Source organism: Macrobrachium nipponense, chromosome 15 (assembly GCF_015104395.2).
Source record: "Macrobrachium nipponense isolate FS-2020 chromosome 15, ASM1510439v2, whole genome shotgun sequence".
Lineage (NCBI taxonomy): Eukaryota > Metazoa > Arthropoda > Malacostraca > Decapoda > Palaemonidae > Macrobrachium > Macrobrachium nipponense.
In genome coordinates this window covers 76438420-76462534 of record NC_087208.1, presented here as the reverse complement: position 1 = coordinate 76462534, position 24115 = coordinate 76438420, and the positions used below count along the sequence as shown (strand labels likewise).

Sequence of the window (24115 nt, the reverse complement as noted above, 5' to 3'; positions counted from 1 at the left end):
CACCTGGCCGACCACTGTGTGTGCCGGAAGTTTTTGAAATTCTGTCGGACTTCAGAAAATACAGCTATAAGGCAGTCCCCGGGTTACGACGGGGGTTCCGTTCTTGAGACGCGTCGTAAGCCGAAAATCGTCGTAAGCCGGAACGACGCTTGGAATATGTCTTAAACTAATAAAAACAAGTTATAAAAACTTACTTGTAATCCTTTGGTTACACTACATGTTGTTTCCTGTAGTTTTATGTACAACCTGGAGTTATTTTCATAAAAGAATGCTGGTTCTTGAAGGTAAAAACTATTGTAATCCTCTGGTGACACTACATTCTTGAAGTTTTAGTACAACCTGGAGTGATTTTGCAAAATCTTGAGGGCTACAAGAACAGCTGATTACTATTTACGTATCATATAGACTAATTAAAGTAAATGTATCTTTAAATAGGCTTATATATTAGTATCAACAAAACATTTCCTGCCATGAGTCAGAGGCGTTTAATGAAACGAACATTCTCTGTCCTATCTGTTCAGAAAATAAACGTTACGTCAATCCCCGAGACCATTGTTGCCAAAGCGTCTCTCTCTCTCTCTCTCTCTCTCTCTCTCTCTCTCTCTCTCTCTCTCTCTCTCTCTCTCTCTCTCTCTCTCTCTCTCTCTCTCTCTGATCAAATTACATTGGAAACTTGACATACGATTGCCCTAATATACGAATGTTTTGAGATACAACAGAAAATTTGCGAAAAATAACAAGCTTTGATATACAACGAAATATTTGAGATACGATTTTGCGATGAGTGTTAGTTGTATAGGCGACCGATAAATGGCGTTCAGTCTGTTTGTTTGTTGGTGCTGCATGTTAACACGTCGTTGTTTAGTTCGTTGTATTTGCGCCTATTTTTCGTGTTATTTTGTCTATTTTATTATTAACCATGGGTCTCAAAGCTAAAAACAAAGCAGGTGATAAGAAAAACCCAAGAAAATGATTTCGATGGAAGCAAAACATGAAATTATAGCAAAGCATGAACGTGGCGTTCGTATCGTCGATTTGGCAAACGAGTATGGTCGAAATCCTTCTACAATATCCACGATCATCAAGCAGAAGGAAGCTATAAAAACCCCCGAGACCATTGTTGCCAAAGCGTCTCTCTCTCTCTCTCTCTCTCTCTCTCTCTCTCTCTCTCTCTCTCTCTGATCAAATTACGTACTGGATAATGTCTCTCTTTGGATACTTCGATTTTGCCAAATATTGAGGGCTACAAGAACAGTTGATTACTATTTACGTATCATATAGACTAATTAAAGTAAACGTATCTTTAAATAGGCTTATATTATTAGTATCAACAAAACATTTACTGGCATGAGTCAGAGGCCGTTTAACGAAACGAACACTTCTCTGTCCTTAACTCGGAGCGTCGGAAGACGCCTCTCTCTCTCTCTCTCTCTCTCTCTCTCTCTCTCTCTCTCTCGCTCTCTCCTCTCTTCTCTTCTACTCTCTCTCTCTCTCTCTCTGATCAAATGACTGGATAATGTCTCTCTTTGGATACTTGGAATTTGCGTTGTAATCTAACCAGAAACTTCGTTTTGTTATTATTACTGGAAACAAGCAATGATTTTTTCATTATTTGCGGCTTTTGGACTGTTTTTATGTAAACTAGTTCTGTATTCTTTCGCTCGGAAACTAGTTCCGCATATGAGGCGTCACTAAAAAACATAGAAAAATACAACATAAAAAGTGTCGAAAATCATCATAATCTCAAAATTTTTGTTGTAATCTAACCAGAAACTTATTTTTATTAATATACTGTGCTAAACTATAAAGGATTTTTATCATAGTATGCGTTTTTTAAAAGCGTCGTTAACTCGGAGCGTCGGAAGCGTCAGCGTCGTAACCTCGGAACAAGCGTCGTAACCCAGGATGGATTTTTCCATGAATAAGAAAAAGCGTCGTAACCTCGGAACGTCGTAAGCCGGAACCGTCGTAACCCGGGGACCGCCTGTATATATATCTGCCAGGTAAGTATGAACAAACTTTATTGTATCATAACAATATCATTTTTACATCTTCTACTTTGTTGTTTAGTCCCCTCTCTTGTACTTTGTATTTCTCGTTGAGTTCCTCCCTTGTTTTCTTGCTTCTTAGCCTTTTTTCTGCCATCTCTTTCAGTTTACTCAAGTCAGATCTCATCACCATGATTTGCTTTTCCAGGCGCCTTTTCCAAGGAGGTTGCTGTTTTGGTTTCTGTTGGGTTGGTTGTGCTTGTGGTGTTGGTGTTCGTATCCCCATCAGTTCTGCTACTAATCTTGCTCCTGCATATGCCAAGTTATTTGTTTCTGTGATACTGGTGGTGTGTATTATGCCCAATATTTCATTGACCTCACTTGTTTTCTCCCTTAATTTCTTGGTGTTGTAGGCTTTCATGGAGGAGATCTTTGTTCTCTCTGTATCTGGCTCCATCCATTGTCTAATCTTTTCTACCCATTCCGTCCTCTCTGTTACTTCATCGGTGTTTCTTTGTGTGTCGTTGTTTGATACCTCATCATCCCTGTCATCTTCTGTGGCATCGTCTCTCAGTTCGTCTTCGTGTAATTCGTTGTCGTGTGACATTTCCCTTTCCTTTCCCAGTTCTTTTTTTTGTGTGAGAGCCAGTTCTTTTTCTTTTCCTTTTGTCCTTACTTGTCTGCCAGCCTCTGCTCTGTTTGGGGGTTGTTATTCCTCTCATTCCAGATGTTGACCAACCTTCTTCTATATCCTCTCTCCGTCAGGTTGTTTCTGATGTAGCATTTCCATATTTCCTTATTTTCTTCTCTTGTCTATATCTTCCTTTGGTTTGCTTCTGTAGCTCCAATCTCAGGCTGTTGGTTACTGTTGTTGTGGTGATCAGTTGCTGGATGACGACCTCCAAGTACCTGACCGTCTTCCCCTTCAATTGGGTTGAATACCTGGCTGCCGGACGAAGCTCCTCTGATGTCAGAGGTTCCATTTACGTCGTTGTCGTTTATTCCTTCATTTCTTAACATCATTGCTGAGTTTTGCTATTTAACCCATAGCTGGACCCTACCCATCAGGGATAGGTACTCATTTTTTACAGCTGAGTAAACTTGAGGAAATTATGATAAAGATCCTTTCCCAAGGAATCAACGCCGAGGAGAGCGGTCACCCATCCAATGACTGACCAGCCCCAATGTTGCTTAACCAGTCCATTGACGACCTAACCCACTCTGCCACGGCGCCACATATTTATTACTCTATCACAGTCCTCCAATTCGACTGGGTGGTATTTATAGTGTGGGGTTCCGGGTTGCATCCTGCCTCCTTAGGAGTCCATCACTCTTCTTACTATGTGTGCCGTTTCTAGATCACACTCTTCTGCATGAGTCCTGGAGCTACTTCAGCCTCTAGTTTTTCTAGATTCCTTTTCAGAGTCTTGGGATCGTGCCTAGTGCTCCTATGATTATGGGTACGATTTCCACTGGCATATCCCATATCCTTCTTATTTCTATTTTCAGATCTTGATACTTATCCATTTTTTCCCTCTCTTTCTCTTCAACTCTGGTGTCCCATGGTATTGCGACATCAATGAGTGATACTTTCTTCTTGACTTTGTCAATCAACGTCACGTCCGGTCTGTTTGCACGTATCACCCTATCCGTTCTGATACACCTAGTCCCAGAGGATCTTTGCCTGATCGTTTTCTATCACTCCCTCAGGTTGGTGCTCGTACACTTATTACTGCAAGGTAGCTGATGTTTCTTGCACAGGCTCCAGTGGAGGGCTTTTGCCACTGAATCATGCCTCTTTTTGTACTGGTTCTGTGCAAGTGCCGAGCATTCGCTTGCTATGTGGTTTATGGTTTCATTTTCGTATTGCACTTCCTACATATGGGAGAGATGTTTATTTCCGTCCTAATCGTTCTTTGAACATCTGGTTCTTAGGGCCTGATCTTGTGCCGCTGTTATCATTCCTTCAGTTTCCTTCTTTAGCTCTCCCCTCTGTAGCCATTGCCAATTGTCATCGCTGGCTAGTTCTTTAGTCTGTCTCATGTATTGTCCGTGCATTGGTTTGTTGTGCCAGTCCTCTGTTCTGTCTGTCTTTCTCCTGTCTCTGTATATTTCTGGGTCTTCGTCTACTTTTATTAGTCCTTCTTCCCATGCACTCTTTAGCCACTTGTCTTCACTGGTTTTCAGATATTGCCCCAGTGCTCTGTTCTCAATGTTGACGCAGTCCTCTATACTTAGTAGTCCCTCTCCCTCCTTCCTTTCGTGTTATGTATAGTCTTGTCCGTATTTGCTCTTGGGTGTAGTGCTTTGTGTATTGTCATATGTTTCCTGGTTTTTTCTGATCTATGCTGCGGAGTTCTGCCTTCGTCCATTCCACTATCCTGCGCTGTATCTGATTACTGGCACTGCCCATGTGTTTATGGCTTTTATCATATTTCCGGCGTTGAGTTTTGACTTGAGTATCGCCTTGAGTCTCTGCATATATTCTTTCCTGATCGTGTCCTTCATCTCTTGGTGTTTTATATCCCCTCCTTCCATTATTCCCAGGTATTTGTATCCTGTCTCATCTATGTGTTTGATGTTTGCTCCCAATTTCTGGTAGCTTTATCCCTTCAGTTCTCGTTACTTGCCTTTTTGGTATGTTGACTAAGGCGCATTTTTTCTATTCCAAACTCATCCTGATGTCCCCAGATACAATCCTTACAGTCTGAATTAGGGTATCTATTTCCTTGATGCTCTTACCATACAGCTTGATGTCGTCCATGAACATCAGATGGTTGATTCTGTTGCCTCTTTTCTTGAGTTGGTACCCGGCATCCATCTTCTGTAGTACTTTTGTCATGGGAATCATGGCTATTACGAAGAGTATGGGGACAGTGAGTCGCCCTGGAAGATCCCTCTCCTGATGATTAACCTCTGCTAGTCTTATTCCAGAGCTTGTAAGTATTGTATTCCAGTTTGCGCATTGTATTTTTGAGGAAAGATGATGGGGTTTTTTCCTCTGCCCCATATATTTTCAGGCATTCTATTAGCCATGTGTGTGGTATCATGTCGAAGGCTTTCTTATAGTCTATCCATGCCATGCTTAGGTTGGTTTTCCTTCTCCTACTGTTCTTCATTACCATTTTGTCTATCAGGAGCTGGTCTTTTGTGCCCCTACACTTCCTTCTGCAGCCTTTCTGTTGGTGGGGGATGGTGTTTGTCTCTATGGTAGGTTATATAGCCTTTCTACTGATTGATACCTGTTAGTAACTTCCATTATTGGTAGGCAGGGTGATAGGCCTGTAGTTTACTGGCTATATTTCCCTTACTCTTGTCTTTCTGGACTAAGGATGTTCTTCCTGTGGTCATCCATTTGGGTGCTTGGTGATTTGAGATACAATGCTGGAGTTGTTCTGCTATTCGTGGGTGTAGGGCCTTGAAGTTTTTGAGCCAGTATCCATTATTATTATTATTATTATTATTATTATTATTATTGTTATTATTATTTGAAAATATTAATAAACATATTATATATACGTGTACCATAAAAATATCTCATCTCAGTGGAGAGAGAGAGAGAGAGAGAGAGAGAGAGAGAGAGAGAGAGAGAGAGAGAGAGAGAGAGAGAACACACTCCCTCCCCTCTCACATTACTTGATATATTTAACAGCTGTTGGACCTCTGCTTGGTACCTGGAGTTCGAAAGAAAGATGTGTAAAGACTGGGATTTCCTTCATTCTTACATATTTTTTTAAATTTATGAACTGAAGTCTTACTAATTCTCTGTAGTATTTTCTTTAATGAGTTGATTGCTCTTTACATTAAAAAATTAGTAAATCATTTATTTATCATACAAAAAACTTACAACTCGTAAAAGAGAGAGAGAATTATTATTGTTGTTAAAGAGCGAGAGAGAATTATTATTGTTGTTATGTGATATCATTTAATCTTATTAAACTGACTAATGCAGTATTGATCAATTAATATTAATATTTTAAAATTAGTAAATCATTTTTGTATCATAAAAATGTATTTAGGAATGAAAATAACATCAAAATACACTAATTAGTGATTATTTATCGTCGGAAAACCCAGCAAATAGACAAATCCCCACAAATAATGGGTAGATATGGTCCAGAGAGAAATCTGCGAATCAGTGAGTCTGCGAATCCGCAGAACATGAATACGGGGGCCCGCTGTAATGGACTTTATCTTCTGAGATTCTCAGATTTAAGAGGAGCATTTGCTGCCTTTTAGCAAAGCTAATGACATTAGTACAACTTCTACCTCATTAGCTTTCAAGAGATATATATCTCATACGTCCATTTGGCATTTGATCTACTGGTAGTATGATTGCTCACCATTTCTCATGAGTGTAAGAGAGTTTTTTGAAGTGTTAAAATTTAGGCAGTACAGTACCTTGAAAGTTTTAATTACTAGCATGGTATCAAGGAAGAAAACATAGGATTTCCTCCTATTGTCTGAACCTTCATCTTGTAGTGAAGGGTCAAAGTTTAGGGAACCAAGAGGGTAAAATGTACAGTGAACTCCCCATATTCGCACTCACGTATTCACGGATTCTCTCTGGAACATACACCCCATTATTCGTGGAAAATTCGCCTATTTGCAGTATTTTTCTATGTGAAATATCCACAAATTCCTGGTTTCTTTTAATCAGTTTCCTCATAAAATGCATTTCTTGTGATAAAACTATTTAAAAAACCAGGTATAAATATTTTTAGTAGGTTTTTCGTGAGATGTAACTAACAAAATAGGCAGTTTCAAGCATTTTTATTATAAGGGTTTCAACTATTCACGGGCTCTAGCTATTCGCAGGTGGGTCTGGTACCCATTCCCCGTGAATAAGGGGGACTGTACCCAGAGCATCCGACACTTATAGTGGATGGGTTGTGATTTTTACTTCAGTGTAGGTAACATCATAATCTGGTTGTTTTTGTTATGGTATTGTGCCCAAGGCAAGGGCAAATTGTTGTCCTTGTGAGCAATTGGAATCATCCTTGATACAAGGCTCCCCCTAAAGCAGAGGTGACCCTTGGCTCTACTGCTACACCACTACAGTTTTAAGTTGAGCACCAACCAGAGGCAGCCTTTACTGCAAGCTCTCTTAACTAACAAGGAACAACAAGCATCGTCTCAGTGCTAGCAGCTTATATTTCTAATTCTTTACATGACTTAATGTTTTAGAGTAGAGTATGTCCATATATCCCACCACCTGCCAATGTGGGAATCAGCTCTGTAATTACTGGGTAAGTTGCATAATTAGAAATGATGTTTTGATAAAACTAGGTTTTGATTATACTTACCTAGTAAGTACATGATCAGAGCCTCCCTTCTCCCCACTTATGGACATAAGCACAAATGGAATGAGCTATTCTGCTGTGTTGTTCCTAACCTTCTCTCTAGGGGCGAGACTGGTGTCACCTACACACTTGCGGTGTTGCTACCGTGAAATTTGAATCTGTGCTGCTGCGAAATAACAGAAATTATAGCCATGTAATTACTGGGTAAGTATAACTAAAACTGTTTTATTGTAAAAACATCATGTTTTTGTTGTATCATATTTCTCTTTTTATCACATAAATGTCTTGTCTTTTGTAGGTTTTAGAAATCAGTCAGGTAACTCTTAGAGAAAAAGGATTTGTTCCTGGAATGGAATTTCCTGAAGATGAAACTGTGAGAGAAGGTTAGTACATCTTATTAAAGTCTTGTTTATTTTAATCCTAATTTATTTTTGCTTTTGAACATTAGTTTAGGCAATTTCTCTGAAAAATATACACTTCATAAATCATTTATGTGGAAGCAGAAAGTTTTTTGGCTGCTGTATGTATGTATAGTTTATGAAAGTCAACAAAAGATAATCAGCAATCATGGGCCGTTAGCCATGATAGTTGGTTATCTTTTGTTGTTACATCAGGTCAGTGGACTAATGCTTTTCATATTTTAGACTAATATCTGAAATCTGTAAGCAACAGTCCTCTCACTTTTAGCCGACACCTTTGAAACCCTGCTGGATTTTTTTGAGTCCATTATGTAATCATAATTGGGTTTTCTAGACTTGAATCATTTTGGCAATTACCTTCAAATATCTGGAGCCCATTTTGTCTGTAATTGCCTCGTTTATAAATTGTTTAGTGGTCAGGTCCAGGAAATGTACAGATAGGACTACTTCAGGTGAAGAGATCTGATTTTCAAGCCTCCTTTTATTTCTAGCCTTGAATTGCTTATCTGAGAATAAAGTAATAATTGAATTTTTTTTAAAGTGTTTAATGAAACACCAGAATCATATTTTGCAAACTCATAAGGAACCAGCAAGCCTTTGACCAAAGCTAGTAATTTCTCTATTCTTATTTCATTACTATTTGTAATGTGTTGGAGTAGATGATGTCATGCATCCCACTGCCTTCAATGTAGGATTCACCTATGCAAATACTTCGTAAGTTGCTTATATAAAAATTACATTTTTATAATAAGATAAAGTTATATATATAATAATAATATATATATATATATATATATATAATATATATATATATATATATGTATTGATTAATAAGTCATAGTGATAAAACCGAAGTCTGCCCCACAAAGAAAACTATTTTGTTATCATTCCACTCTCCTGGCTAAGTATCCACTCCCAGACCCAAAATGTAGTATTAGTCAAGATAGAGAATCCCGTCTCTAATATCATGGAATAGAGCCCATCTGTAATAAAGATACATAACACAATATTAAGTAAAGAGATACACTTCACACTTCTCTCTTTTCAAAGGCAATATTAAGTAAAGAGATACATTTCACACTTCTCTCTTTTCAAAGGCAACTGTTTCAAAGTCATTTAAAATATGTGCCATACCTTTAAGATGGGGTTTTCTCCCGACACCTGGCGTTTGCTCAACCGTCTTTCTTCACAAAGAAAAGTGTCTTTCCCCCCAAGTGCCTCGATCAGTCAGACCTGTGACATCCGTACAAACGAATGTACATACCCACCACACCCCAAACTGCCCCTGGCAACAGTACGGACAGCCTCCAGCTTAAAAATGCACACGCATCAGATTCCTTCATTCAAGGAGGTCGTCTCTACAGCTCACTCTGTCTCCAAGCAAGGGCACACGATATGTAATTCACTAACACATCAATTCATACCTGTAAGATGGCTTGGCCACCTATGTCCTTTGTGCACTCCTGTCGCACACCACGTCAGCAACTAATGCATGATGTATCAATTTGCCACATGCTTTAGGGCTACCTTCGTTGCTGGACCCCTTGTGCCTCGCCGTATCCACAGAAGTTTAAGAACTCCCTGCGCACAAATTCTGATCAGTATAACACCTAGCATAATCATTAATATTGGTATTGTGTAACGTTCATTGATGAAAGGCTCATCCTCGTCACTAAGATAAGCAGAACTCGACGAATAGTTGTAGATGCTGGTCGAGTACGTAAACCAACTTGAAACAACTCAGCATGCACCATTATTCAGCATCTGCGACCTTCGTGAGTGTATCCAACACCCCCTCATCGCGAAACTGTAGATTTGACGTTTTCTACTGAAGGAAATGTGGTCACCACCCCGTTGTCAAGGAAGTATCCCGTGACTTCCATGCAAGTGCTACTCGCACCTTCCTCATAGAAGATTGTAGACTCCTGATTTATCCCAGAACGTATCCTGAGGTGATATACCGAAGACATCTCATCCGTTGCAAAGGCAGTCCATAGAATCGCCATTCGTGTGTAGACTCGACTCAACCTCTGGTACGTAGAACGAAGTCGTTTCCATCGTCACCATCATATAAAGTTGGGAATTCTCTAAAGTCATCGTGTGTCCGTATTGAAAAGGTCTACATGATCATAAAATAACTAAAGTCGGCTTTACCCCACAAATCCATCATTAATTATTATACTCAATCTCCTAGTCAAATATTAAAAATTCCTCACTAAACAAAATATAATCTTTACCCACTGAATCCTCACAAGTAATCCCATATCTGACAAACACACTATCAAAAGAGAACCCATAATGTCTAACAGCAAAAAAAACCCTTTTATTGTTTATATAACTAACCTCCATGAAATATAATGCTGAACACCCCTTCTACCTAACTCGTATACCCCGACAATTTCTATCTAAAATAGAAATGCTAATTACGACATCTCTTGTAGGAAACGAAAAAAAAGAAAAAAAAAAGATAATAACAACAATAATAAGTGAACTTTCCCCCATTACACAGCGCACATAAGAGAAGAAGAAACATATATAGTTCAATATTTTTCCTAAAATGCAATATGTACCGTTACGGAATTTGCTACCGCAACAATCCCATTGACCAGAAACGGCCAGAAAACAATCCCCTTACATGATACATCTCCGTGGAATGCCATAGTCAACATCTACGAGAATAGTGCAAATCTCCGAGTAATCAACTCCATAGGGAAAAATCAGCAACCGGATTCATCACAGCATTATTAGCAAAAATCCACCTGTGAACACCTCAGGTGCTCCGAACCTCACTACAGATTTGCAACACCAGAAACCCTTATTCTCCAAAAAAAAATTCTATACTGACACCACATAATCACATTCCACAAACTTATCATCAGGATATCACCAAGGTGCCCCCCCAAAAATTGTCCTTAAATCATAACTCCCCACGACATTACCCCAATTATATAATACCCCAATGCCACCTATTCGGCTCGTAAAACCACAGAAATTCAGCCCCAAATATCATAAACACAGGAATTATCACATGTCTATCATCACGTTACTCAGCTAAAAAAAAAATTTGCTGTATTTCCAAACAACTTCCCACGTAAAATATTAACCCCGAAATCTTACGCCAAAGCACAGCAGATTTGCACATACATAATGTGAAAAAAAAAGTAGAAGGAAATGAAAGAGAAAAAAAAATGTTAAAACATTTCACCACCTAATTGCAAAAACCAGACAGCAAGAAAAAAAAAAGCAATTGCGCAACAATACATTAATCCCCACAACCAATTCTTTTCAATTTCGAGATATGTGGTAACCTCGACCGACCTGTTTTTTCCTCTAAGACTACAAATCTGTTTCCAATTTTCTCATCAATGACTTTAAAAGGACCTTCAAACGTCAGGCCTAATTTTTAGTTTAGTGCATTTCTCATTTTAAGTTTTAAGAATACCTTGTCTCTGACATTGATCTTGGGATCAGATGTTTTACTATTACTCTTCTGTACCATCTCTGTGATTGTGGATTCGAGATTACGGCTGAGACAAGCATGTCTCTCTCTCGCTGTGGATACCAACGCCTCGATCGTATCCTCCCTATGATGAGGTATAGTAGTTAACAAATCAAATGTGCCGTGTGCTGGGCAACCAAACAAAGCTTCAAATGTAGACATTTTAATGGAATCACTAACCATAGTGTTAATACTCTGTCTAACAACATCAACATATCTGTCCCAATTCTTATCATTACCACCTACAGTTTTCCCAAGAGCCTCGAGCACTTTCCTGTTTGCTCGTTCACACAACCCATTAGCCTAGGGTCTGTATGGAATAATTGTTACTTTCTGTATCCCCATGACTTCTGCTAAACATTCCAACATTTTGTTCACAAATTCTCTACCATTGTCAGTCAATAGAACTTCGGGTGAGCTGTATCTGCAAATGATACCATTGAAAAACGCTACGGCTACTTCTTCAGCCGTTTTATGCTTAAGTGGGAAAACTTCTACTATCCTTGTAAGTTCATCTATTATCACTGACAAGTACTTGTTCGCATACCTAGACTCACAAAAATTCCCCAGGATATCCATATGTATTCTCTGAAAAGGTCTACTCAGTATAGGATACGATCCTAATTTACATGAAGTTATTCTTGCAGGCTTACATGCGTTGCACACTGTACAATTCCTCACGAAATTTTCCACATCTTTCCCCATGTTTTTCCAAATGTATTTAGCACGAACCTCATCATACGTTTTTTCTATTCCCAAGTGTGGACTACTGAACCTGCAATGAACTACAGTGGTCCCCCCGTATTCATGGGGGATGCGTACCGGACCCCCCCATGAATAGTTAGAATCCGCGAATGTTTGGAACTCCTAAAAACAGCCTATTTTGTTAGTTAAAACTCAAGAAAAACCACTAAAAATTTTCATACTTGGTTTTTTAATAGTTTTATCACAAAAAGTGCATTTTATGATGAAATTGATAAAAAAAAACCCAGGAATTTGTGGATATTTCTCATAGAAAAATACCGCGAATGCGCAAATTTTCTGCGAATAATGCGGGGAAACGTTCCCGAGAGAAATCCGCGAATGTGTGAGTCCGCGAATCCAGAGAACGCAAATGGGGGGGGTCCACTGTATATCCAAAACCACTGGAATTAGGACTTTTGGAATTACGATCTGTGTCGTATCTCCTTTACTTTCACTGGTTCTCAATTTATATTTAATTTTCCTTACCAATAGATTACCTTCTAACTCCAAACCCGAAAAAGGCAACTTACTGTATATACTCGAGTAACGTGCGATCTCGCATATCATGCGACCCCAAAATTTTCACCAATAAACAGTGGTTTTGTCATGTATCTCATGTATCATGCGAGTTCCTTTTCCGAGAGCGTCAGTTCATAGGTTGTGGTTTAGCATGCTAATGGCCGAGTCATTCAGATGTGTGCTGCTACTAGTCAAGTTACAGTAATTTTCTTACTAATCTCGAGAATTGAATAGAAAATATCAAGATTAAGAAAGAATCCTAAGAAAATATATATAGGGTAATTGTAAAAATAACACGCCTCTCTCTCTCTCTCTCTCTCTCTCTCTCTCTCTCTCTCTCTCTCTCTCTCTCTCTCTCTCTAAATACTGTAATTTGAGTCATTCACCAACGGTTATCAGTAAATGTGTAGACATTGTGTGCGTGTTTAAAAATATGTGCAGTACACACATTCCGATGTTTCGGTTTTTGGAATTTTTCAGATTTCGGAAATGTGAGGACAGATGCATAATCAAACAAACATCACTACTGCAGCAAAAACATTTTTTCCCTTTATGTTTTTCATTATTGATATTTATTAATTACAGTTTATTTAAATAAAAATTAATCTAATACTGTTAAATGAATGTGAGATAAATAAGATCACCTATAATAAAATAGTGGGACAAATAATACCATATGTTCACTAATAGCTATTATTTTCAAAACAAACATTCCGTAAAACGCAAAAAATATATGCACATAACAATCAAAATCTAATAATGTTTTGCAGTTCAAATTGTGAATTTTAACAATAAGTATGACTATAATATATTTCACCATATCGGTCTTGAAGTTGAAGAGTCGTAAAATTTTGAGGATGGTCCGGGAAAAGGATTTGTACTTTGTGATTACGTATCGATACAACACCATGTGGTATTTTATACCACTATATTTATGACGCATCGCTACGACACACTGGTATTTTTCATACCACTATACATTAAAGTTAAAATGATCATATTATATTATTGTTTTCACGAAGAAATAATTATATAAAGAAAATTATTGAGTAATTTTTGCCGTCAGCAGTCAGAAAATCACGAACATGGTAACGTTCAAACCTAGTGCCATCCACGACATATGTCTATAAATAGAACAGAAGCCGAGGGCAGTCATTGGATAACAGATCTCCATGGCTACCAACCAGCCAATCAGGTGTTAGTTATACTACTCGGTGAATTTCTTAGAATGAACTTTTACACACGGGAAGCTAACGATGATGTGTGTGCTTTGCATACAGTACGTAGTTTTAGTTTTTATTAGTTTAAGTATTTTACTGAATACATGAAGAATAGAGTGATTCCTTCTCATTACTTTGAATGCAAAAGGGCAAAATGGTTTGAAGATTCTTCCGCAAAAAGAAAAGAGAAAAAAAATTTCTTTAGAAGATGATACCTATTTACTAAACGCCGGTTTGACATACCTTCAAAACAAAATTCAGCTCTATTTAATCTCTGGAAAAATGTTAATCTTTCTGTCTGCTGGTCACACCCTTTATATCCCCGGCGACTAACAACAACAAAATTTGTTTGTATGTTTTATCTTCCAAGATGTAGGTATTACCTGTAGGCACAGCACATTTTTTAACAGTATGCCCATACACACACACATACAGTTGCGCGTGTGCTAATACCTATTGGTTTCAGAGACTCAAGTTAACACTTACAGTATAGTTGAGAGAGAGAGAGAGAGAGAGAGAGAGAGAGAGAGAGATATATCCTAGATGGCCTTGGTTCATCTCTCTAATCTCTCGAGGAATGTCAAGATTTGTTCCCTGCTCTTTGTAAATTTAGTCCATGCGACTGACAGCAACAAAATTCATATATTTTTGTTTTCTTTTGTCTTCCAGATATGAATTACCTGTACTGCACATTTAACAAGCATGAACACACTTGCCTGGTATAATGTACTAATGCCCACTGGTTGAATATACTCTCTCTCTCTCTCTCTCTCTCTCTCTCTCTCTCTCTCTCTCTCTCTCTCTCTCTCTCTCTCTCTCTCTCTCTCAGGAAAGATACCGTCAATTCAATTTATCAGTATCTTTTCCTGATAGACAGAGTAAATCCAAGGCTTGGCATATGTCAATTATTTTATTATCTAGGGAGATTTGGTTAATCTTGGGATTTTCCATGGTCAACTCTTGGGATTAGTACGAGAAATGCGATTATTTGAGTAGCAGTAGCAGCAGCTGCAGCGCACACCCAAATGAATCGGGTAAGCCTAGCACGCCAAACAATAGTATTTACAAAATGAGCTGAGCTATCTGGCTGGGCTGTTTTGGTCCTCCCACGTGTTTGATCGCATATCTGCCAAATTTATGACAACAACAGAGATAAAACCATTTCTTCCATTGCAGATATCAAATATTATATTTTCCGTTATGCAGAATTCTAAATAAATTACGTAGGTTCACGATTGATAAAGTTTTTTTATGCAATAACAAGAAACGGAGTCAGATTTTCTATCAACATGGCATCTCATTTTGGTGCTGTTGCCAATATTTCAACCAGTTCCACGTGGGTTTAAATCCATACTGACTGTACAGTCTGGAGGCAGTTCTCCCTTCTACACATATCTTGATTTCTTAATATCGTAGGTATAGAATAAATTGGTGAGCAAGGAAATATGAAATAAAGCATAACAGAGTAAGTTTGACGAGTGAGAAATTAAACAATCGTATACAGACAGATTCTCTCTCTCTCTCTCTCTCTCTCTCTCTCTCTCTCTCTCTCTCTCTCTCTCTCTCTCTCTCTCTCTCTCTCTCTCTCACAAAATAATAGATAGGAAACAATGACTGAATGTTGCTTGAATGCGATATGGCAAAGTTTTGGCCTGACTAAAGTGTGGAGTGACTTTGACACCGACTTACAAGTTATTCCTGGTCATCTCACAGCCATGGACAGACATCAACTTCACAGCTGAGAAAGGGCAATCGTATACAAAATAAAAAATAGGCATGGAAAATGCTCTCGCTCAGGCAGCTGTAAGATTTAGGAGAGGGAGAGAGCAGGGCCGAATAGGTAGGAGATTAAAGTACCAGGGAATGAAAAACCCTTATAATCTTTTAATTATAGCCTCGGAGTTTGTCTCAAGGACATTCAAAGGTCTGTCACGCACGGGCAGTTGTTGTTTTTGTAAAATTGGCTTAAGGGCAGATCTTTAAAAGCCACGCCAGAGAGCTCACCACGGTAACAAGACTATACCTTCCATATGAATTGACGCTCTACTCCCCAAAATGTTTTAGGTTTTTAAAGCTTTTTGGTTTTTAGGACTTCGGATAGAGGATTGTGTGTGTATTGTAGTACAGTAAAGATAAAACATCGTTGGAAAAAATTGTTTGTCAGTTGCGTGGGCTATGAAGGGTGTGTGATCACTGACCACCTGGTTAATACTAATGGATTAGCAGTCCTCCAGAGAATACAGAGATGCCTGATCTTGCTTAGTAGGCCTACATTGCTGCCAGAACTGTAAATCAGCTGGTATATATAGCTCAGAAATGCAAGCAGTGAAACAGTAGCAACTCGGCTCACAGAGTGAATAGAACCATGGAGAAAAGATCAGCAAGGAAATTTACTGCTAAATTTAAGCTGCAAGTTGTAGCTGAAGCTGAAAAAACGAACAATGTTCAAGCTGGTAAGCGGTTTGGCGTCGGGGAAAGCTGTGTCCGAAGCTGGAGAAAACAAAAGGAAAATTTAATAGCAACTCCATCTTATAAGTGTGCAAATCGCGGATCCAAATGTAAATGGCCGCATTTAGAAGATAAAGTGGCAAAGTGGGTCTCCGAAAACCGAGAAAATGGTTTTATTATAACACGGTGTAATATAAGACTGTATGCAATTCGAGAAGCAAGAAAAATGGGCATTCCAGAGTTTAAAGCAAGTGCAGGATGGTGTACTCGGTTTATGAAAAGACATAACTTTGTTCTAAGAAGGAAAACCAAAATTGCACAAAAACTACCCAAAGAACTGGAAGAAAAATCAATAATTTCCACAAATTTGTAATAAAGCACCGCAAAGCTAATAATTATAAATTATCATGTATCGGCAACATGGATGAAACTCCGCTTAACTTCGACATGCCATCAAACTCGACCGTAAATAAAATAGGAGAGAAAAGTATTTTAATCAAAACTACGGGTCATGAAAGGACACACTTTACTGTCGTTTTAACGTGTATGGCAGATGGGACGAAACTTCCCCCCATTGTTATCTTTAAACGAAAATTGATGCCCAAAGAAAAATTCCCGAACGGTATCATTGTCCAAGTTCACGAAAAAGGATGGATGAACGATGATGGCTGCAAGACTTGGCTAAAGAGAGTTTGGGCATCAAGGCCTGGTGGTTTATGTAAAGAAAAAAGTTTATTAGTTTGGGATATGTTTAGGTCACATCAAGTGAACTCTGTTGTAAAAGGTGTTCGAGATACAAACACGGATATAGCTGTTATTCCCGGTGGTTTGACTAGCGTTTGTCAACCTCTCGATGTCTCGATTAATAAGCCTTTTAAAGACAACATCAGGAAGAAGTGGAATGAATGGATGTTGGATGGAGAGAAAGCATTCACGAAAGGAGGGAGGATGAAAGCTCCAGGTTTGCCTCTATTGTGTTCGTGGGTTAAAGAATCGTGGGCAGAAATCGATAAAAATGTGATGATTAAAGCATTTAAAAAATGTGGAATATCAAATGCTATGGATGGAAGTGAAGACGATGTCCTATACGAAGATGCAGGAGATGAAGATGAAATTATCAAAGATCTGGAAGACGACGAATATGATGACTGCCTTGATGACGAAGAATTCAGAGCCTTATTTGATGATACGGACACTGAGAGCAACTTTGGAGGGTTTTAGTTTATTTATTTTATGCATTTTTTACTTTAATAAATTTTTACATACTTGTGTATCCTAAAATAAAAATAATAGTTCAAATACCAAATGTTTCTTTTACCGAGTAAAACAAAAAGTAAAAAATCCTTCGGTATTGTGCCTTAATCAAAGGATTTGGAAATTATAGATGGTTAGTCTAGAACGTTAAACATGTTGTATAAACCAAAATAATGCAAATGGCGCACGATCGCTCTTTTGTATTTTAAAACACAATATTAATATGAGAATACATACAATATGTATGTATTCTCATATTGGATATAGTGAAGTACAAGTAAAGCATAACTTTTTAAAAGATCTACTGTTTTCCTCCGATGGTAACTATCGCAATCTGCCGATTTGGGAAAGCATAGACGGTATGCTAATTTTATACCGCGTGTATGATGCAACCCCTTTAAAATTAGCTTCAAAATTAGGTTTCAAAAGTCGCATGATATGCGAGTATATACGGTATAACGTTTCCTGACTAATTCCCCTCTAAGAAACACTTTCGCGTCTGCTAGAATCTCATCTTCATCTTGCCTTTGCTCTGAGACCCATATCCCATTGTATAGCCTCGCTAGTGACTTGCGCAACTTGGAATCCTTCCGTGTCGTGAAAACTTCTGCTGAGAGCATCAGCAACTATGTTAAATTTGCCCTCTATTTATTTGAGCTTTGCATCAAAATCTCTGATAGTTAAAAACCATCGAGCTCTTTTAGGCGACAAATCGGGTTCATTAAAAAGATCTAATAATGACTTATGGTCTGTAAGAACTTCTACTTTATTCCCCATCAGTAACATTTTAAAATGAACTAAGCTCGACACTATTGCAAAGGCTTCTTTATCTATGGTAGCCATTGATCTCACGTTGCTACCCTTTGTCATGAACTTCCTGCTATAAAAGGCTATGGGATGGAATTTCCCATCAAACTTTTGCATAAGGCAAGCACCTATACCTTCCTGGCTGGCATCGGTCACTAATGTAAAAGGTTTGCTAAAATCTGGAAACTTCAAAACGGGGATTCATTAGCACGTCCTTGAGCTTTTGAAAACTCTCTGCCTGGGGTTCCTTCCATTGAAATTGAATGTCTTCCCGCAATACATCTGTTAGGGGAGCTGCTATATTAGAGAACCCTTTCACAAACCTGAAGAAACCGGCGATACCCAGGAATGACTTAACCTCTTTCTTTCATCTGGGGGTGCGAATATTTGCTATTGCTTTGACTTTATCGTCATTTACTCTAACCTCTTCCTTAGATATGACATGGCATAGATATGTAATTTGCTTTTTCAAGAACGAACACTTGGCTAGCTTAATTTCCAACCCTGCTTATCTAAGCCTCCTAATTACTTCTGTAAGCACTTCCAGGTGTTGCGAGATCGTGTCTGTTGCGACCAATATGTCATCCATATACACAAAAACATTTTTGCCCAATAACCCGTGCAAAACTGTGTTCACCAACCTGGTAAAAGTCATCGAACTGCCCGATAAACCGAAAGGCATTCGCGTAAATTCACAGTGTCCCTTGGGCACTGAAAAAGCGGTATATTCCTTGCTACTTTCACTGAGAGGGACCTGCAAAAAACCCTGTGCCAAATCAATTGAGCTTTAAATATTATGTCCCCCGATTTCAACTAAAAGATCTGGTATGCACGCGACTGGATAGCGGTCAGGGATCGTCTTTTCATTTAAATGTCTAAAATCGACGCATACGCAGACAGAACCGGCCTTCTTAGGCACCACTAACAAGGGAAAGTTGTAAGGAGACACGCTAGGTCTAATGATTCCTTCTTCCTCCCCATCTATTGACCTCACTCTCTACCTGTTCTCTGATTTTGAAAGGTATGTGATATGCAGGAATATAAATAGGTTTTGTGCCACTCTCCAAATTTACCTTATGCTCTAACACATTAGTCAACCCCAATTTGTCACCTTGTAAGGCTACCGTATCCCCAAATTCTGCCAAGAGCTAGCTTACCGCTTCAACATGTTCACTATAATCTGCATTAGCTAAATGTTCTCTAAATATCCGTTTCTTTGATTGCATTTCTGCCTCCGAAAACTCAGGTTTCCCCTCTACGATAGCCACTGAACCAGTATCACGACTCCAATCTTGGAAATCTAATATATATGTATTCTTCTGGTATCTCCTAACTGTATCATTACAGTTTAGTAACTCCAACCACCTGTTTACCAATGCCATGCTAATAGCCCCTCTAAGTCTCTCGCTATTTTCAATAACACACACATCCGTAGGTTTTCTCACTTCCTTCAATTTGACTTTTACCATAGTCTTTGAACCAGGTAATAACACAATATCCTTGGATAAAACACCTCTATATTTGTGGTTAGTATCTCCCCTTTCCACCACCCTATACACATTACCACCCTCAGTATCATCCCCAGCATTGTTAGTATCAGAAATAACATTAATATTAGTATCAACACCCCCATCTAAAATATCATCACCACCTTTGTTATCACCGTGAACTCCGATAGAATCCCTGCAATCATTTCCCATATCACCAATGTGGGTTTTAATATTACCTCTCTCCGTAACACCCTTATCACTACCATTAATATCACCGAGCACATCCCCTTTTTCAATAATCTACATGTCCTCTGTTCTAATCATGTCCTCATAAACAGAAAAACACCAGGTATTCCGACTGTTATCCCATTAACACCCGCATGGATCGATATTCCGACTGTTATCCCATTAACACCCGCATGGATAGAAATCTTGTGTCTCCTACACGCAGGATGACCCAGCAAAAGTCTGTTGCCCAACGCAATTCCTTTCATTACCAAAAATGGTTCTGTTAGTACTCTGTCACCGAGAGTAAACTGTATTTGAACACAACCCAGGGTATTTAATCTATGGGCTTGCACATCACACACCATCTCCATTGAGGGTTGCAAAGGGTAATTGGAAAACATGGATTGATACAAATTATAGTCCATTAAATTTATAGACACTCCTGAGTCTATAAATATCGGGATATCCACATCCCCTACAGTTCCATAAACTATAGGCCTGGGCTCTGGGGCGTCCCCCACAAGATCACAATGGCACGTACCAATCACCTGTACCCTTTTTGTTGATCGGCCTTCCAAAAATTTCGCCGATCCCTTTGCCCTCTGGTTTGACCTGCCTGGGAAGTCCTCTCATTATAACTTCCAGAATTTTGAGGTGTAGGCCTCGCATCTCTCTGTATCTGAGACAGACAAGATTGCCAATAATTATCGGTACTTTTACACGTTCTGCAGTATTTAGCTCTACACAGTTTCTTTGGATGCCCTGGTTTATTGCAGTTGAAACAGCGCAACTGCTGTTGCCTTTGATCGATCGATCTTTTGTTATATTCAACTTTTGCACACAGACAGGGAGGAGAAAATTCTGTCTCTTTGCACCCTATTTCCCGGGCCTGACCCATTACAAATTGTACTATCTACAGTGGGACATTTAGACATATGTTTCTCAATTTGGGTATAAAGTAATTCTTCGTCTGAACTAGGTTCAATCTTTTCATCAAAGCTATTCACTATTGTATCTGGTAAATCATGCAAGAGCAGGGAAAAATAGATCAGTTTATGAATATTCTCAAGTGAGACACTACCTCCTGTAACTCACTTAAATGTTTTCAATTTTCCTACCCAATCTGCCACTGAGTCAAAAAGTTTTGATTTATGTTCTACAAGGCTATTAGTGCCCTTCCTTATTTTATAAAGACCCTTAAGGTCCCTCACCATATCTCTGTGTTCTTTTGAGCCATAAGCTGTTTTCAAAAACGCTTGCAAATCAGTCTAGGTACATTTTGCAAATTGGAAACTCCTGCAACGATGGGAGAAATGGCCTTTATTGAAATCTAGCAAAGCTTTTGCCTCTCTAAACGCCTCTATATCATCCATTATATTCTTTGCTCTTAAATAATTATTCACACCTTCAATAAATATTTTCACTGGCCGAGATAACACACCATCTACAATTCCCCTGAACGGGCTCACGTCCGCACTCACGTTCGTTGTGGTAGTCTTAGCATCCGCCATTTTTCTCTTTTTATGGATGCTCTTATGTTCTATAAGATTCCCCGATCTTAATAACATCAATGTATTTATATACACAAAACCCAATCCAGAAAAATTAATACGTACAAATTTTCCCCCAATAATGGATAACAAAAAACAAACTCATCCCGCGCCCAGCATATCATCCCACGAAAGCAACAAAGAAAAAAAAATAGGGAGGGGATAGAAAAAGAAAAAAAGGTTCAAAACGCTTACTAAACGATCCAACCCAGCAACAACATCCCCTGTCACCCAGACCCACACACACAAATTCTCTCTCTCTCTCTCTCTCTCTCTCTCTCTCTCTCTCTCTTCTCTCTCAGGGCGTGACTCACAACCAAAAACCCTTGTTCACATCATTACAATGTCCGTCAAATTTCGAGAGACATCAAAACAAAACCCCCTTCGAGTAAATTCGCCACAAACAAAAAAGAATAAAAACAAAAAAGAGAAAAGAAGAAAGAAAACTTGAAAATACACACTCATCTTCATATGACTGGAAACTGAATTTGTATATGCATCGCAAATATGCGTAGCCTGTTCGCCACACTCGCGAAACACTAATATGTCAAAAATTGAACTTTTCCCCTTCACGTTTTAAAACACTGTTTTTCATGAATCACTAACTGGCCAACACTGAGAAGCAGAGAGGTACCCGATTAACCCGACGCTACACCCCACCAGAACATTGAATCGGCTAAGTATTCACTCCCAGACCCAAAATGTCAATTGTTACATAGTATTAGTCAAGATAGAGAATCCCGTCTCTAATATCATGGAATAGAGCCCATCTGTAATAAAGATACATAACACAATATTAAGTAAAGAGATACACTTCACACTTCTCTCTGTTCAAAGGCAATATTAACCCTTTAACGCTGAAGGGGTATAATAAAAACCGTCTCCCACATTCTACATGAAATTGCGCACATTTTCATATACAATACCCTATGTTCTGGCTAATTTAAAATGGTGCAAAAATTATGTCAATGTGACAAAATAATTTCTGAGATGTGTCACTGATACTTTTTTGTGCGATAAGAAAGAAATTCGCAAATGCGCGCCTGCGTAATGATTGTAAACAAAACAACGCCTTGATCCATGAGCTCCCAGCATCCCCCAAGGCGTGTGATTCAAAAGTTTTCGCTTGGTAGGCCTATAAGTATTTTTCCTTGAATTTAAAAAAAAAATTTTTATCGACGTACCATACATCCAATCAGCACCCAACAGACAATTTATGTCGACGTTTAATACATCCAATCGGCGTTAAAGGGCTAAGTAAAGAGATACATTTCACACTTCTCTCTTTTCAAAGGCAACTGTTTCTAAGTCATTTAAAATATGTGCCATACCTTTAAGATGGGGTTTTCTCCCGACACCTGGCGTTTGCTCAACCATCTTTCTTCCTATCACAAAGAAAAGTGTCCTTCCCCCAAGTGCCTCGATCAGTCAGACCTGTGACATCCGTACAAATGAATGTTCATACCCACCACACCCCAAACTGCCCCTGGCAACGGTACGGACAGCCTCCAGCTTAAAAATGCATACGCATCAGATTCCTTCATTCAAGGAGGTCGTCTCTACAGCTCACTCTGTCTCCAAGCAAGGGCACACAATATGTAATTCACTAACACATCAATTCATACCTGTAAGATATATATACATATATATATATAGATATATATATATATTATCATATATAATATATATTATATATATATATATATATATATATATATATATATATATATATATATATATATATATATATATATATATAATATATTATATTATATATATATAATTATATATATATATAACGGCGCAAAAAAAAAAAGCGAACGACTCCCTATATATTACTGTAATAAGCGTCAGACTTTTCTTGCGATTTCCGCCCGAGAAGTATATATTTTCCCCAATTTATCGTTTGTCTGGCAGCCTGTATTGTCTCGCTGTTCGGTACCATGAGTTTCTAATGCACTTCAGTGATACTCAAGCTGTCCCAAAGGTCGGCTGTCATTGTATGCGCTCCTGCCCCATTCACGCTTTCGTCACCGCTACATTTGGCGCTCTTGCGCGCTAGCTAATGAATTATGGCTAAAACTTCCTTATCCTTGGTTAAGAAAGCAGAAATTGTGACCCTATGGAAAACTGGCAAGTCAATGTCAGCTATTGCAAGAGAGCTGGGAATCTCTAAAAGCACCGTCTCATTGTGGTGCAACCACTCCAAGACAGGGGACCTTGATTCATCACTGAAGCGGAAGAAAGGCTCAGGGAGGCCACAAAAAACTACAAAAAGAACGGATAACATTTTAAAAAGGATTGTTATGGAACATCCATCAATGCCAGCCAAAATTTTGAAGTCTCAAAACCCTGATCTGCTTAGGAACGTATCTGAACGGACTGTGCAACATCGATTGCAGAAAGACCTTGGTCCCTCCCATGTCGTGTTGCAGCAAAGAGCCACTCCTCACTAAGCCTATGAAAAAAAAAGGATGGCTTTTTGCAGAAAATATTTGAAGTGGACTGAAAAGGATTGGGAAAGGGTAGTTTTTAGCGATGAATTATCTTCCACATTATTTGTAGCGCTGCAAAAAGTAAGGAGGCCCCAAGGATCTAACCGCTATGCATCAAAATACACAGTCAAGACTGTGAAACATCCAGCTT

The 24115-nt window shown here is 38.7% G+C and overlaps 1 protein-coding gene across 1 annotated transcript in view; it reads left to right on the top strand.

Moving 5' to 3' along the window:
* LOC135195078 (coiled-coil domain-containing protein 134-like) overlaps positions 1-24115 on the top strand; it is a 162918-nt gene that overhangs the window by 117354 nt on the left and 21449 nt on the right. Inside the window, exon 3 of the mRNA XM_064221451.1 lies at positions 7590-7674. Within this exon, the coding sequence (XP_064077521.1) occupies positions 7590-7674 (85 nt within the window). The remainder of the gene's footprint in view (positions 1-7589; positions 7675-24115) is intronic.